This window comes from Gigantopelta aegis, chromosome 9, assembly GCF_016097555.1.
Source record: "Gigantopelta aegis isolate Gae_Host chromosome 9, Gae_host_genome, whole genome shotgun sequence".
NCBI lineage: Eukaryota > Metazoa > Mollusca > Gastropoda > Neomphalida > Peltospiridae > Gigantopelta > Gigantopelta aegis.
In genome coordinates this window covers 64,197,698-64,216,021 of record NC_054707.1, presented here as the reverse complement: position 1 = coordinate 64,216,021, position 18,324 = coordinate 64,197,698, and the positions used below count along the sequence as shown (strand labels likewise).

The 18,324-nt window shown below is 36.7% G+C and overlaps 1 protein-coding gene across 1 annotated transcript; it reads right to left on the bottom strand.

Annotated features, from left to right (window-relative positions):
* Positions 1 to 3,541: 3,541 nt before the first annotated feature.
* On the bottom strand, positions 3,542 to 16,220 carry LOC121380937. Its single transcript, XM_041509978.1, has 4 exons — positions 16,126 to 16,220; positions 8,145 to 8,265; positions 7,051 to 7,162; positions 3,542 to 6,560 (listed from the first exon to the last, which is right to left on the bottom strand). The coding sequence occupies exons 1-4, from the start codon at positions 16,208 to 16,210 to the stop codon at positions 6,456 to 6,458; spliced, it is 423 nt and encodes a 140-aa protein (XP_041365912.1). The 5' UTR covers positions 16,211 to 16,220; the 3' UTR covers positions 3,542 to 6,455.
* Positions 16,221 to 18,324: the final 2,104 nt, after the last annotated feature.

Here is an 18,324-nt window from a genome sequence, read left to right as displayed (position 1 = left end):
ACAGTCATTCATTCCCGACTGTAGTGTGCTGGGGTGTGTTTAACAGTCATTCATTCCCGACTGTAGTCGTGCTGGGGTGGTGTTTAACAGTCATTCATTCCCTGTAGACTGTAACAGTCATTCATTCCCGACTGTAGTCGTGCTGGGGTGGTGTTTAACAGTCATTCATTCCCGACTGTAGTCGTGCTGGGGTGGTGTTTAACAGTCATTCATTCCCGACTGTAGTGTAGTCGACTGCTGGGGGTGGTGTTTAACAGTCATTCATTCCCGACTGTAGTCGTGCTGGGGTGTTGTTTAACAGTCATTCATTCCCGACTGTAGTCGTGCTGGGGTGTTGTTTAACAGTCATTCATTCCCGACTGTAGTCGTGCTGGGGTGGTGTTTAACAGTCATTCATTCCCGACTGTAGTCGTGCTGGGGTGGTGTTTAACAGTCATTCATTCCCGACTGTAGTCGTGCTGGGGTGGTGTTTAACAGTCATTCATTCCCGACTGTAGTCGTGCTGTGGTGTTGTTTAACAGTCATTCATTCCCGACTGTAGTCGTGCTGGGGTGGTGTTTAACAGTCATTCATTCCCGACTGTAGTCGTGCTGGGGTGGTGTTTAACAGTCATTCATTCCCGACTGTAGTCGTGCTGGGGTGGTGTTTAACAGTCATTCATTCCCGACTGTAGTCGTGCTGGGGTGGTGTTTAACAGTCATTCATTCCCGACTGTAGTCGTGCTGGGGTGGTGTTTAACAGTCATTCATTCCCGACTGTAGGGGTGGTGTTTAACAGTCATTCATTCCCGACTGTTCGTGCTGGGGTGGTGTTTAACAGTCATTCATTCCTGACTGGGGTGGTGTTTAACGTCCTGGGGTGGTGTTTAAAAGTCATTCATTCCCGAATGTAGTCGTCCTGGGGTGTTGTTTAACAGTCATTCATTCCCGACTGTAGTCATCCTGGGGTGGTGTTTAACAGTCATTCATTCCCGACTGTAGTCGTCCTGGGGTGGTGTTTAACAGTCATTCATTCCCGAATGTAGTCGTCCTGGGGTGGTGTTTAACAGTCATTCATTCCTGACTGGCTGTAGAATTTTCTTATGCAAAATGTTCAGGCACATCCATCCACGACAGAAAAATAAATATAACATAAAATATGCTTATTCAAGGAAGCAAATAAGAAAAGACAAAGTTCTGTAAATCTTCAAATTATGTTTATTATACATCCATTTCATTATCAACTGACATAGGATGACAAGAAAGCCCAATCAGATCTTCGAAATGCTTACACCAAGCTATTAAATAAATAAATAAAACAAAAAGTAAAAAAAGAAGCATAAATATAAATAATTACTAATATATGCATATCAAAATGATATGATGACACTTACTTGACAGGACAACTGAATTACCACAGATTATAAATTCCCCTAATATGTAGTTATGGACCTGAATTCTTTTCAAATTGGACACTGCATTTCATATACTTGACACATTTTCAGTTCTCTTACCGGGGTACTATAATTTTTCTAAACAATTATAATAATGTGTCCATTAATTTCAAAATTGTTAGGGTATTTAATTTTACAATCCTTATCCTCTGGCTGAAACCTGGTCAATGCCCTTTATATACAACAGTCTGTCTGTATGTATGTGTGTATGTATGTATGTACATGTATATATATATATATATATATATATATATATATATATATATATATATAGAGGCTATTTCATGGGGTTTTTCGAATACGATTTTGATGTCAACTCGTGATGTGTGAAAACCATATTTTCACGAATTGTGAAGCAATGAGTGAAAATATGGTTTTCGCACATCACAAGTTGACATAAAAATCGTATTTGGAAAAAACACGATGAAATGGTATATTTATTATATACATATTTCCTAATTTTTGACAATATCTTTCGCTTCTTGGTAATATCTTTACCTTATCCTATCGAAAACACATAACGTCATGATATATTTCTTCCTATGAAACTTGGCTAAAAATGTACTTGACCATAGACTTTTAAAAAGAAATTTGAATAAAATTGATCTTTATTAACATTTATTTAATAATACTGCGTTGCAAACATACTTGACAAAGCGATCATCCAAAAACTCCCACAAAAACAAAACGAGTCGAATGCCGTTAAATTCTTACACTTACACTCGATGATACTACATTGTGTCATCATTATTTAGCTTCGTATTCAATTCGTTTTAAATATTTTATCGTAATTGTACTTCGTATCCCTTTTTAATAGGTACAGTTGTTTAAATTACATTTTTTTATTTTTCAAATACGATCAGATGCATTGGTAATCATTAAACTTAAATACGAAGAAACGAGACAAAGGGAGATAATTTAATCATGCACTTTTACAAAAAAGTAAATACGATTTCTATATTTTCACTGTAGCTAAAATACAGTGAAAATATGACTTTTCACCGGATATGACTTTTATGGTTTCCGTAGATCTATATATTTCATTGCTATGTATATAATAAATATATATATATATACATATACATATATATATATATATATACATATTCATATATATATATATATATATATATACATATAATATATACATATACGTGTGTGTGTGTGTGTGTGTGTGTGTGTGTGTGAGTGATTCATAGTAGGAATATTCGTCAAACTTGTAAAATAAATGTTGGTATCATAACAATAAAATGTCTTAGTAAAGTGATGGTTCAGATCAAGTCGGATTTAATAATATTAATCTGAAACTGAAAAATTAAAACAATAATAATTTGTATTGCTAAGTTCTACAAATCTCTTTAAAGAAAAGTAAAAGAAACAAAAACAGGCAATTTAAGTAAACACTGTAAGTCAAATTTGTCATAAAGCAGGTTTATGCAAGTCAGGTTTTGCGTAACCCATTTTCCATTTGCACTTTAAATTTAGGACATCATAATGGGTTTAACAAAATGAACTAGGTTATGTATATTTTTTGCTCAGTCTATAAATATTTTTTTTAACAAACTTCCATGTTCAGGGGCCTATAAAGGACACAATGTAACAACCCCCTGATATAAGGGCACTACTAGTCTTAATGCCCCCTCCCTTACAAATAAATGCACAAGCTTTTTTTCTTTTTTTTTTCTTTCTTTTTTTTTGGGGGGGTTACTTTTGTTACATTTAAAGACATATTTGGTTAATTCAATCTGTTTGAAATCCATCTAAGAAAATTTAAATATATATATACATGTACTAATATAAAAAAAAAAAAATTTTAAATTCAGCATATATCAATTAGCAAAGTCAGTATATTAATATTGGTTAATAATTGTAATACATATATACGGTAGAATTGCATTGGCTTGAACAATGTTGGTGCATCAAAGTCTTTTCGATCCATCAGGTAGTTCGATCCATGCATTAGGCCATTGCCAAGTGCTTCTGTAACACAAATATCAATCGGGACAACCTTGCATATTTCTGTAAAACCGGCTTGGGCGAGATGGTCCGACTGACTTATGAGTAACGAAATCACTGTCAAATGTTGGATGAGATATATATTTTTAACAATTATTTATCACCGTTAAATAAACAAATAAAAAACATACTGGTAGTCTCTATTTATAAATATTTATTAATTTAAAAAGTCGTTCTTTATTATGCTGCTGTAAAATCTTTTGCGACATATTGACAACGTTGAGAAAATATGGAATATCATATGAAATATGATTGACAAAATTATATAATAGAGAATATATAAAACTGGAACATGATTGTCATTCCTACATAAATTAGTTTTTATATTTCTTCGGATAGACTTAGCCATTCGAGCTAAATATGTATAATTTTACAGTTCGGACCAATAAATTGGTTCGAGAGAAAGCTTCTATTCGACCCCAGGGGTATTCGACCAATTAGTACCAAAATAAAAGGGTTTAATAGAGAGAAAAATCAGGACTTTATTCTTGGTTTTAGAATACATGTAGGTTCGACCGTTGGGCGTTCGAGCCAATGAGATTCTACTGTATATGTAAAAAAAAAATAATAATAATAAATTGAAAAATGTATAAATATTGACATTTCAAATGTCATCCCACAACCTTCATTTATCATTAGCATTATAAAAGCTATGTAAATCTGTCATAATCTCCTGTTTTACAAAGATATCTTATCACTAAGATCGCTTTGTAAAACTGGGCCCAGGTTACCAGATCTGTATTTCGTGGTAATCTGTACAAGGATTACCAAACTCTACAGGTATGCTTATTTCAAAGCCAGCATTGTATATATGCATTATAATTCCAAAAACCATAAAAGTACATAATATTACAACATTTTAAAATGAACAGTTGCAGACTATTCCAAAAATATTCTTCACTTGATTTAGATTTTACAGCACATTAGTGGTCAACTAAAGAAATACCATCTCTTTGCAAATCAGTTTGCTTAAAGGCATTACAGTACTTGTCAGGATTACATGTATATATATATTTTTAGAAACGTTTTGCATAAACTCAATTTAAATTTTATGTAAATAATAATTTAATAATCAATTCAGCATTTTAATCTAATAATTTGTACAATATTTTTTTTTTTCCCCATGGCCTCTTACTCAGAGTACAATTTCTGGTCATAATTTTTGCTTGCAACAAATGTGCTTGAACATTAAATTGATATAAGCACATTAATTCCCAACATGAGACCCAACATTTATTTGTGGTAATACATACCTGATTACATAACTCGTTCTTTACCAGCTATGCAAATATAAATCATGTAACCAAACAATTTGTCACCTGGGTAAAAAATAATGTGAAATAACTTTCGGTTACTTAACATTTTGTAATATTGTTCCCTTTAACTATATTGTGACCTATATTTAATTTATAAAATAAAACAACTTTTGCAATGAAAATTCAAATATTTACTAAAGTAGTTTTCGTATTATGAAGTGTATTCAAAGTGATACATATGTGAAATGCTATACAAAAGAAGCACTGCTTGGATTCATCAAGCATTCCTCACTCAAACAATTTGGCCACTTAAGTAAGATTCATGATTAAGTACAACAGAGTTACTTCCCTTCATGGCACTTGGATAAAATTAACAATCATACAATCGACAACAAAACGTAATTTCTTGATTTGTTTTAAACAGTGATTATGACAAATAAGCAGGTGACGATTGCATTATAATCAGTGAAAATGTTAAAAGTATAATAACTTGTCATTTTTTACATTTTATATTACATACGGTATTATGTACATGCAAATGACTTTTGGTTTTACCAAAATATTATACAGACCAAAGTAACATATTTATGTAACTTTGGCACACATGCTTAATTAGGAAAACAAACTAATTTCTGAAAATGCTCCACATTTCTTGATGGTGCAACTATTTCCTTTTTGCTGCATTTATCTGACCAGGTATTAGATTGGTGGAAAGGTGAAGATAGACTAATGCAGACTGACAATCATCCTTATCATTTCAGATCTAATAATTTTCAGGGCTCGAACTTAAGAATTTGTCTCCCATAGCAATTTTTAATAGAATTGCCATGGGTGAAATGGCCTACCAACAGCAATTTTGAGCCTGCGTATGGCAATATTTTTAAAAAGTAACATTTGCAGCAAATAAACATAACTCAAAAGCTATTTTGCTGTATGTAGACACTTCAAATGTGAAAATGTTAAATACTGGCAGTTAATGTACACCAGGTGTATACATTTTGCCATTGTTGAGGAACTTTACCGATGGCAATTCACATCTCAACGACAGCAATTGCCGTCCGTGCCGTCATTAAGTTCGTGCCCTGATTTTAGCCAAATCAGTTGAACAAAATGCAAGAAATGTCCCGGTCAAATTGTAGATTCTGTGAACATCAACAGCTAACAAACCTGTTATAAACACCTCTTATAACGAAAAACCTGTCTACAGAGGACATTTGTATAAGACTGTCACCAATCATTAAGTTGTTGTTTTTGTGTGTGTGTGTGTGTGTGTGTGGGGGGGGGGGGGGTATATTACAGGGAGGGTCTTTTTAAAGACAGGTTTGATGGTAGTGCCAACAAACCTGCTATAATAAATCTCATATAATGAAATGAAAACCTGTTTACAAGAGTACACTTGTATAAGACAACCACCTGGTGATTAAGGTTAGTTTTTGGCATTAGTTTTTTTATAGACCGGTTTAATGGTAGTGTCAAAACACCCTGTTAAAAACACTGTATGTAATGAAAACCTGTCTACAGAGTACACTTGTATAAGAAGGCCACCAAGCTCATTAAAACTGGTTTCTGTATATTAATTAGTGGTTTTTATAGGAGGTTTGGTGGTAGTGCCAACAAACTAGTTATAAGCACCTCATTTAATGAAAACCTGTATACTGAGTACACTTGTATAAGAAGGCCTCCAGTTCATTAACATCAGTGTTAGTATAATACAGGACAATTTTCATAGACAGGTTTGACAGTAGTGTTGACTAATCTTCATCCGGAGACTGATCTAAGCCTGACGATGACAGCTGTACTGCCCACGAGTATTCCTCAGTCTTCTTCAGATCCAAGATGATTTGATCTTTCTTATACTAAAAATAAAATATTAATATTTTTAATGCAGTACTACCATATACAATGTAGCACTGTTAAAATCAGTCGATATGCCAGTATACCATTAAATAATTAAAGGTATTTGTAAAATTTTGCTTCAGATTCTGTGCCAAATTCAGTTTTCTTTATCCAAACAAAATAATGGTGCATTAAACTTTTTTATTGTTGAATTTGTTTTCTTGTAAATTTGTAATGAAATATTCTTAATATCAAAAGAAGCATCACTATTTTAATATATATATATATTATGAATTTCAGAAATGCATTTCAAGTTATTTTAATAATTAATTAAAGCTTAATATTTGATAGTTTTGAGTTGAAGGTTTTGAGATCAGCATGTTTGTACTTAATGTAGGTGTGATTATTTTGAGCATACATATTTTGGGAACAATGTTTATCACCTTGACATTGGTGCAACGTAAAATCCTGAAGTCACACACTAAATAATACCAAATGCACACAACTAACCTTGACAACACATTTACTTTTATCGATTTCTCCGGGCAATTTCTTGACAACCTTTCTGTATTTAATAACCTTTTTCTTGTCAACTGTAACTTTTGCAGTAACATCAAATGATCTGAAATTGTGAAAGCATTACATAAAGTACATGTTCATATATCACAGACATCAAGAAACAGTTTCCTAATTCACCATGCACATTTCACAAATCACTCTACAATTCTAAAACGTTAAACGGTAGTTGCTAATCAATTTTCAAATTGATTAAATTAATACCTGGTCAGGGAACAGTTTGTTCAGTATTGTGTTGCGACCGCTACACAATGTTAAAACATTAAACAATGGTTGCTAATCAATTTTTAATTGACTAGAAATATTACTAATCAAGATTTTTTTAAACAAAATGTTCCCTGTTAGTACTTATCAAAGTTTCAGCATTAGATTTCACAATGAACAACAATGTATTTTATATGTCATGGCAACGTACTATTTCCAAAATGTATAAATAAAATATGTTTGTCTGTGATTAGATGAGATATTCTGAACTGTCACATATTTGGACGATTCAGGACACATGTACAATGCAACAATGAACATGTATTTCAAAAACTTAAAAGGGTATTCACAGAAACCCAATATCCAGTGTATGACAAATTTTTTTTAAAGTCACTAACCAGATGGCTAGTGGGTTTGTAAATTCCACTAGACCACTAAAATAAAGCTCTAGCCCAAATTTCTGATCAATTACAACACACTTTATATAGGGCTGAAAAACAATGTTTCAAGGAACCCAACCCCTATAGTACCTAAAAAAACGGCTGACATGTTTTCTTCTCCTTTATATTATGTACATGTGTACATGTATATTTAGTGAAAATTTATCTCGATCTAACCAAAGGTACATGTACACTGTATCATACAAAATTTATATTTTAGACGACTATGTACATGTAGGCAACCTTTGAATGAAACTCAACCCATTATATGTATAAATCTCTTCCTCCCTAATCAATGTGTACCAATGGACTCACTAACAATGGGTTGGTTTACAACATTTCAAACTGGTTTTATCATATGGACAGCCATATAGTGAAGTATACCTCTCTTGAAAATTCACTTGGACTTCTGCATTCTTTGGCTTGCCGCTTAACAGTTTGGTTTGCAATCCGTTCACTACAAGACAGACACGAACAGTGGAGAGGTCAAGTTCTTCTGATGTCACTGGAATTTACAGCAAATATATAATTAATATACAAAATGTACATGTAGAAGAAAAACAAAACCTGCAAGATGCAACATCTTGCATTTTATAAATGATTTCTTACTGCTTAAAAATGGTATATATACTTCCGTCACAATTGTTTTTTTAATTTTGGCAAAAATAATCTTTACAAAGTCTCCCTGGTGTAGTGTACTAGTACATGCCAAATGTTATATATTCAAGACAGTTATGATGTTTACTTTTATATGGCGTAAAGTTTTATTTAACAACGCACTCAACACATTTCATTTACGGTTATATGGTGTAGGACATATGGTTAAGGACCACACAGATATTGAGGGAGGAAACCCGCTGTCACCACTTCATGGCCTACTCTTTTCGATTAGCAGCAAGGGATCTTTTATATGCACAATCCCATTGACAGGATAGCACATACCACAGCCTTTGATGTACCAGTAATGGTGCACTGGCTGGAGTGAGAAATAGCCCAATGGGGCCCCCTGACGGGGATCGATCCCAAACCAACCGCGCATCAAGCGAACGCTTTACCACTGAGCTACATGTACATCTCACCCCCAAAGCATCTAAGAATTCAAGTGCTAATGATATTGATATTTGTATCCGAGAAATAAACTGCCTAGGCAGAGTACACTGCCGTTGGAGAGCTATCATAACTGTCCAAATATCAGTCTAGCTCTCAAATGGCAGAGTACTCAGGCTATCAACTGCCAATTAAAAATAGGCTTTCAGTTATTTATTTTATTTTTATTTTTAAAATAAAAAGCCTCAATTTTATTGTAATCGTTATGGTATGCAGACTAGAATCATTGCCAGGTGATTTGTTTACAAAACAGAGGCCAGTGGTTTCCCCATACCTAATTAGGTTCAAGGCCCTCAGCACCCTTTCCTTTAACAACAGTCAATTACTAATGTTCATAGACAACAAAGCTGGCACTTGCATTTGTGTTAAACTGATAGTGAAAATGTAAGCACCTTAAAAATATCCTGGGGAAATGTCTGGAGGCCTAGAGGAGATATTCTCATGACCACTACATTGGGTTCCCACTCAGACTCCAGGACGTTTTCCACTTCGAAACAAAGTAATTGGAAGGAATTAGAGAAACCCCTTTAACCAATAGACCGTGGGCCCACTATACCCCCCCTGCCCCTTAGGGATTTTTCAAGATGAGTATATCTTTGAAGCCTATCCATAGACATATTCAAATCAGCTTGTTTGCAGGCAATCTGTTGGTGGGTGTGCCTGTAGGGCACGTTTGAGTGTAGGCACCCTATTTATTTTTAACAGGGCAAATTTCTGATCAAAGTGAATGTTTGAGCAAATTTTCAAAAAACCCGATCAAACTTGTTTGACTTTAAATGTGGGTTACTGATGAATGTATTCCACCAAAAAATAATAAATTTTATGCATCTGACTAAGCATAGTGTGAGTCAATGAATTTGGAAATGTCCTGAGTATTACTACATGGTTCGCAAAAACGGTATGGTTCAATGTTCAAGTTTTAACCAGACATATTTTGGATAGGTGTTAAGACCACTTATGAATGCTCTTCATGCTAAATTACATGTTCATACAACAAACCTCAAAGCAATCTCTCTATCTGGTCTCTCTATCTACCTCTCTATACTCACCAGCAAAAGAACTACACACTGTTCCCGATATACGCTAATTCTCTATGTATGTGTATCAGGGGTTAATTGGAATAAGCACGAAAATAAGTCAAATGGTCCCACTTGATTATCATCACTACCGGGGGGGGGTGGTCTAGGGGGGGTAGGTGGGGGGGGGGGTAGAGTTAATTTAAAAACATTAATTTAAAAAACGATATTTGCCAAATAGTTTTTTTTTGTGTCATAGTGATAAAAAATGTTTCTATCTTGAATCATGAACGCAAAACGATAAACATGAAAAAAAAAAAAAAAACGCGATAACACATATTATCAGTGAAAACCCCCACAAATTCGTATATATTTTTGTAATAGAATAAATAATATAAAAAGTGAATAAAAGTTATGAATTTTAATTCCCATATATGTATAAAAAGTACGAGTATTCAGTACTGTATCTTGAAAATTAATAAAAGATGGCACCGTTGAAGCGTTTGACAGCCTGAGCTAGCACATGTTTAGACAAAGAGAGTAATAACATCATCACTGATTGGATGAAATTTGACCTCTACTGGCTCTTGAGATAACAGTACATTTAGCTGTTCTGCTTACTCCCACTTGTTAAAAAAAAAAGTGGAAACCTTTTGTTAATTTTAAAATCCTTTATAATTATTGGATACACTACATTGAACAATCAACAATAAATAAATTTATAGATTATTTCATTATATTTTATGCTATTTTAAGCAGTTTGTATTGCACAAAAGCCTCTTGCTTCGGACTAGGACACTCGACCCGACAGAGCTCCGTACACAGGTGTTGACAGGTGTTGATTGTAACTAGTTGCAAATTCTGGGTCCTTTGTTTTAATTGGAGTGTAATACCTTGATGGCTCTCTAAACCAAGAATGGTGCTATCATTAATGTCTGTATAATTTCTTGACCGACTCAGAGACTTTGACAAATGTCTAGCCTAGTGGCAGTCGATCACAAACGTCTGAAACACGAGATACGATGTCTGGGCTGACTGATAGGAATTTGTTCCAATAATAGAAATGGACAGGTGCTTCGGACCGACAAAAATGGGACCGGCAAACGCGCGTTTTAATTTTTTTTTTCGGTCTCAGAGATCGAGAATCAGTCCCAGACCGGGAAAAAAAGGCTTTTCCCCACCTCTGATGTGTATATATACATACCGTATCTAAAACATTCTGATCCTTTTATTATTGTATTGTATTTAATATCTGAAGGCAGCATTACTTAAATATGGTGCAGTACATGCTGTATAAACCATTTACATGGATATTTTTATATTACACACAAGTCTTACAAAGATAAAAAGTGAATTTACATACCATTCTAGGCAAGTCTGCATTACATATACAATTTATCTGTCTCACAACAGTTCATCTTACAATAGCTAGGTTTTTTGTTGCTTTTTGTAATATTTTAGAATTGCAGTTCTATTTATATTATGCTTAACTTACGTTTTGGTGTATATATTTGATATCTACATAGAATATTGTCATCAGGCAAATATCTAGCACTATAAAAATCTAACTTTCATTCCCAATTCTCAATCATTTTATGTGACCCAAATATGATATATGTGAAGTTTACAATTTTCTATTTTACATCCTTCCTTTTATTCTATTTCAGTAGATGTTAAACTAACAATTACAAAAACAATATAATATGAGGTATGAATAATTATATACTTCTCAAAATAAGTTACTAGTAAGCAAGCCAGAAATGTATTACCACGTATGTATACACATACTTAGGATTGCCTGAAGCTTTTATTATTAAAAAAAGCCAATTGACCTGGCTTTTTTTCTATAGCATATTGAGGCTTCATTATTCAAATATGGTTGCAAGTATATGGAGTTTATATACTATGTTCACAAATTTATGAAGATGTCCGTCTGTTCTTAGTACCAGCCAATTATAAGTACCTTTCCTCGGCATGTCTGTTAAAACATTTACAATTCATCTATCTCACAAAAGCTTGTACTATTTTTAAAAACATATTTGTATTTAAATTGTGCTTAATTTATGCTTAGGTTTATATAATTGACATCAGATATAGTCATCAGGCATATCTAGTACTTGACTTTCTTTCCTATTTCAGTCTTATCATCTGACTCAAATATAATGTCTGTTATGTTCACAATATCTGTAATTTCTTATTTTGTCCTCTGGGCCTTTTCTCTTGTTCCTCCCTCAGTATGTCAACAGCTTTTGTTATCAGATCACAAACCATCCAATTCAGCTTCAGTATTTCTTTGGACATTTCTCAGCCATTTCTATGTGGTTGAGGAATACCCTGGACTTCGTGATATGACTAATACCATATGAGAACATGGCAATTTGCTCTCTTCCAATTTGCTCTATTGGTACAGCATATTTTCAGGGAATATCTACTGGATGGAAGGTTTGCAACTAATCCACAGTAGCATAATAACAGCATTCGTGGTTTGGCACTAAATTTCTCATGTGAAAGGGGTTCTTCCAAGCCACACTTGATCTAAGGAATCCCTACAAAGGTCTTAAGAGACTAGAAGACCATTTAAATGAAAAAAAGAAAACTCTGCCCTCAGCTTCTTGGGAAGAGGGTTCTATTTGTGAGACAAAGTACACGTTTCAAACGCAAACCATGTCTGAGGGTGTTGTAAAGTGCACAAGAAAATGCAGAAACAAAGATTATACTTCAATGTCTGTATATTACTGCCAGTTCACCATCCCAAATACAGACATTTGTATACACTCAATTTGGCAACAAGAGGCATCTTATAGATGTGCACAGCATCATTAAGGATGCAGGGAAAACACCAACTAGCAATTCCTGCTGTGCTTGCCATTACTGGCTATGATACCAACAGTGCTTTTATGCAGAATGGAAAACTGGAGGTTTTGAACATTCTCAAGCAACACCAAGACTTCCTTGAAATGTTGTTAGCTCATGGAAGTTCAGCAAAAATTGATATTCATATATTTAAGAAGCAGATCATTTCATATACCTTCTCTATGGGAGTGCAGGTGCAAATAACATACAAAAACATCATGACTTGAGAAATATCTGGAAATGTTTGTTGCCAAACCAAGGATAATAATATTGAACTACAGTAGAGTATAAATCAGCCTTCTCCACTCTACATGTATGCATTCACTGAGAATGCACATAAAGAGAACAAATTGCAAAGTTGTCATTTGGTATCAGTCATGCCACGCATACCAGGCTATTCCCAATCAAATGGTCATATAGCTGAGAAATTTTAGAAGGCACACTAGAGATGAAATAGTGATATGATACCATTAGAGCTGATGGACATACTGATGGGGGAACCAGAGCAGAGCCTGGAGAAGGAGAATACCAGAAATTGTGAACATGACAGACATATTTTAATTGCATGAAAATGCAAAGGAATATAAAAGGAAGTCAAAACTTTCCTAGACAATATTTGATTTATACACTTGAGCATAAGTTAAGCACAATGTAAATATAAAGGCAAATCTAAAAATATTACAAACACAGACTAGTATAAGATGAACTTCTGTGAGACAGATGACTTGTACATGTAATGCAAAAGAAATTATGGTAGGTACACAAAACTGATGCTTTAAATTTTTAACACTGGTGTTTAATAAAGAGGGACATATTCATAATATTGATGCACATACATCTATACTCAACAAAATTAATTAAGGGCTAGTAAACTTTCTTATATACTCTTCAAAAGAAGAAACGCAAAACCACATTGTCGTAACATTTGGAGAATTGATTTAATTATTGAATGGTGAGTCCGATAATTACCAAATGTTGCAGGATTGTTCACAATTCACTCTAGTCCATTGTGAGTAAGTGATAGGACACACCACCAAGGTCAAGGTCATCTGGAGTCAATACCGGGTGTGGCCTCCGCGTGTGTTGACAACTGCCTGGCACCGCCTGCCCATTGAAGCAACCAGAGTACGGATGACGTCCCGGGGGATGGTGGCCAACTCGGCCTGCAAGGCTGCTGCCAGCTCGGGCAGGGTCTGGGGCTGTGGTTGTCGCTGTCGGAGGCGTCGGTCCAACTCGTCCCATAGATGCTCAATTGGGTTCAAATCCGGTGATATCGATGGCCAAAGAAAGGACATTAATGTTGTTGTTCTGTAGGAAAGCCGTTTGTGAGACGTGCTGTGTGAGGCCTGGCGTTGTCATGTTGGAACACTGCTTTGGCGTTGGCCATAACTGGAACGATGTGTGGCCGGAGGATCTGGTCAATGTAGCCCTGTGCATTCAGGTTGCCCTGCACGTGGACCAGGTCAGTTCTGCCAGTGTGTGAGATGGCTGCCCACACCATGACACTACCCCCGCCGAATCTGTTCACTTCCTGCACGCAGTTTGCCGCATAACGTTCACCACGACGCCTATACACGCGACATCTTCCATCATGACGTCGGAGCAGAAATCGGGACTCGTCACTGAACCACACCTGTCTCCATCGCAGTTGAGGCCATTGTCGATGAATCTGGCACCACTGCAGTCGGAGTCGACGGTGTTGTGGTGTTAAGATGACACCTCGAACTGGACGTCTGGCACGAATTCCTACCTCACGTAGGCGGTTCCGTACGGTCTGGTCAGATATCCTGCGCAAACCTGGTATTGCTGCGGCTGTGGAGGTGGCAGTAGTCAATCGTTCCCGAAGGTGGCGTACCCGGATGTAGCGGTCCTGCCCGGGGGTAGTGACCCGTGGTCGACCGGATCTAGGGAGGTCACGTGTTGATCCATGTTGCTGGTAACGGTCCCACAGTCTGGAGATGGTGCTTGGGGACACATGGAATGCCCTGGCAACGGCCGTTCTGGATTCGCCTGCGTCTAGTCGGCCAATGGCATTGTTTCTCTGCGGTTCACTGAGACGTGGCATGTCCTGGATTGTCAACTGTCGGCCAGATACAGAGGCCAGGCAAGCGAACACCCTGCACTTTTATACTGTTGGTGTTCATGTTGCACGTGCAGACAACGCACGTGCAGTGGTGACATGGTTTGCACGTGGCTGCGTTTTTGCGAATATTCACATTTTGGAACTTTATTGTACAGTAGCTGCGTTTTATCGAATGTAACCGTGGGAATGTGTTTGGGACATGCAATGACCTTATATTCACAAAGCATGAACCGGTAGGAAACATAAAATCGGAGTTATAACCCATTTGTACCCTTTTGCGTTTCTTTTTTTGAAGAGTATATTATAATATAATTCTTTGTTACTGTCATATTATTTTAGCATGTTTTTGTCATATATATGGCTTCTATACATTGTTTCAGTAGACTGTTACTGGTTATACATGCAAAAAACACTGGGATTTCACATACTTATGAAAAATATTGAAATGAGCATTAGGCAAGTATTTGTTACACATTTGTTCAGAATGTTTTTTGTCATTGTATTCCCTCAAAATGTTATTTAAGTCATTAAGTTTAAGAACATGCCACAATGCTGACAACTTTCAACGGAAGAAGTTGTATTTCCCCCCATATTTAAAGGAAAATGCTAAAATATCTATTGGACCTTAATTAATTTTGTTGAGTATAGTATAGGCAGATATACTGAACCATATTTGAATAATGTTGCCTCAATATATTAAATACAGTGCAATTTTTAATAGTAAAAGGTTCAAGCAGCCCAAAATATGTGTAAATATAGAAAATAATACATTTCAGGCATTGCTTAACTTTTGCCGATGAGTAGCCTATATCATTATTCATACCACATATTGCATTGTTATTTGGTTTGTTACTATTAACATCTAGTATAGTATGAATATCATTCATTTTGGCCTTATATCTGTTAAAAATTTATATGGATGACAACTTTATCACTATATTTAATTTTTCAATATAGTGTTTTTGGGACACAAAATGTGCAACGGTACCCCCTTTCAAATACCAGAAATGGCGATATTTTTTTTAATTCACCAACATTTTTGCTGCAGACAAGCAGATTCATATTCATATATAATGAGGTATCTAAAAAATACTTGTCTCCAAAAATCCCGGGGGGGGGGGGGGGGGGGGGGGTATCTGGCCCATGGACTACCATTTGAACATTTCCGGGTTCCCCTATCACTCAACCCCAAATAGGCCTCTCAATACATGTTTTCACCATTGTCTTTTAAAACGGGAACATAGGTTTTAAAATTAGCCGCCTAATTGGTCATATTAGTCTTTAAAGCAGATGGTAAATTATGCACCTGCATTGGGAAGTCTGTACTCGCTATAATCTTCTGCTTGAGTGGAGTCCGGTGCTCCACCCTGAGCATCTTCCGTGTCGGGCATTTCTTCTCTATCTTCCTTGCTGTAATTTAACCCTCAGGTGGGAAGATCCACAATTCAGGTTTCGAAAAGGCAAAAAAAAATATATATATAAAAAATCTATAATATATAAATTACTGTTGTTTTTAAAACAACAGTTTTTATTAACGTTTTAGGTGTAGACGTTACAGGACCACCAGGAGTACTAAAAGGTTGCAGGCATACATTATTTGCACGACAGGTGCTTGTCTGTCTCTAGCCCGAATACTCTGACTGTTGAGGGCTAGACGGACATTTAAACAGATATCAGCCCTAGTCCAAATGTCCATCTAGCTCTCTTACAGTCAGAAAGAAAGAAAGAAATGTTTTATTTAACGACGCACTCAACACATTTTATTTACGGTTATTTGACGTCAGATATATGGTTAAGGACCATACGAATTTTGTGAGGAAACCCGCTGTCGCCACTTCATGGGCTACTCTTTCCGATTAGCAGCAAGGGATCTTTTATTTGCGCTTCTCACAGGCAGGATAGCACAAACCATGGCCTTTGTTGAACCAGTTATGGATCACTGGTCGGTGCAAATGGTTTACACCTACCCATTGAGCCTTGCGGAGCACTCACTCAGGGTTTGGAGTCGGGTATCTGGATTAAAAATCCCATGCCTCGACTGGGATCCGAACCCAGTACCTACCAGCCTGTTGACCGATGGCCTAACCACGACGCCACCGAGGTCGGTCTCTTACAGTCAGAGTACTCGGACTAGTTGCCATCGGTGCCACATAGTGACACACCTGCCATTTTCCAACAGCCTTCAGCTGTGGACTTAGTCTGACCACTTCAGAGAGTGTTCAATAGTTACTACTGGCACCGTTAAGATGTACATGCAACCACCTACAATACTCTAGCTAGCTAGCCCCTACTACTGCCAGTCGTTAGATGGTGCCGTGGGTCAGACCAGCATTATTAGCGACAGAAGACGAGGATGCCAGGTGGGTGCAGGGAATTACACAGACTGAGACTGCACCCGTGACTTTTAAACGCATGGTTGGGTTGTTGGAGTTGCCTAAGTTAAAACTATGTTAATTACTTAGCTGTCAACTATACAACTGCTACTAAATACTTTAACCCTATTTTTCTTTCTTTTTCTTTCTTTCTTTCATTGATTGGTAATAAAGTTAAGTATGTCAAGCATTAGGCTTTTTAAACCAATACCTACACTATACGGGTTCCACCCTTCAAATTAGATAGCCAGATTAGTCTAACTCCCCCTCCGTCATTGTGTTCAATGCTATACAAAGACGGAGGGGGATGGGTGGTCATGATGACCGTTGAATTCACTAGAGTAGGGACGTAAGACAATAAGTACAACCTTAACACCAAACTAGGATTTACATACAGACTACACGCTCACTGCAACAGTACACAGGATGCATTGACTAATGATAACAATGCATCCGCCCCCCCCCCCCCCCCCCCCCCCCCCCCCCCCACCATTTAATGGCCCAGCACGTGCTCTAATAAGGAACCGGACAAAAGAATACCGTTCCGACTACACAATTGCAATGCACCCGGGGGAAGCTGAACAAAAGAATATCGGTCTCCCCCACTCAAACCCCCAATAGGCTACTTGCTGCTGGTAATAACTTGGTACTTGGTGATGCCTCGACCAGAAGCGATCAGGCAACCTAGGGAGACACCACAGCATTGTAAAGGTCTAAAATTAACGAGTTACTCTCGATTCACTAATATCAAAACCTATATTAGCTCGGCCATTTACCTATCGACCAACCGTTCAAAACTGCGCCAACATTTCCTCAACAAAATTGCGCACCACTTTCTGTTTGGCATTAACGGCTCCATTCAAATTCCATAGCACCACCACCACCCCCACCCGCCTGCTACCGATTCAATCGGGCTGCTGGTGCTCCCTTGCACCTGCCAGTGCAGGCGGTCCCTCCTTCCCCATCCCCCACCTTTCCTGTCATGGACGGAAGAGCCGGCCAAGGCCGGGTCTTGCGCCCACGACAGGCGTGCGCTACAACAGCTTGCTCTGAATGTGCACGTAAAACCCTATGACATGACATGACAATCGACTTAAAAAAAATATTAAGATATGCAGAAGATTGATTGTGCT

Excerpts from the sequence above, each read along its gene's own strand:
- LOC121380937 (XM_041509978.1), bottom strand. The coding sequence starts at position 16,210 with ATGCCCGACACGGAAGATGCTCAGGGTGGAGCACCGGACTCCACTCAA. Across the intron at positions 8,266-16,125 it reads GTACAGACTTCCCAATGCAG|TGACATCAGAAGAACTTGAC; the intron begins GTGCATAATTTA and ends TGTAAATTCCAG. Across the intron at positions 7,163-8,144 it reads CAAGTGAATTTTCAAGAGAG|ATCATTTGATGTTACTGCAA; the intron begins GTATACTTCACT and ends TCACAATTTCAG.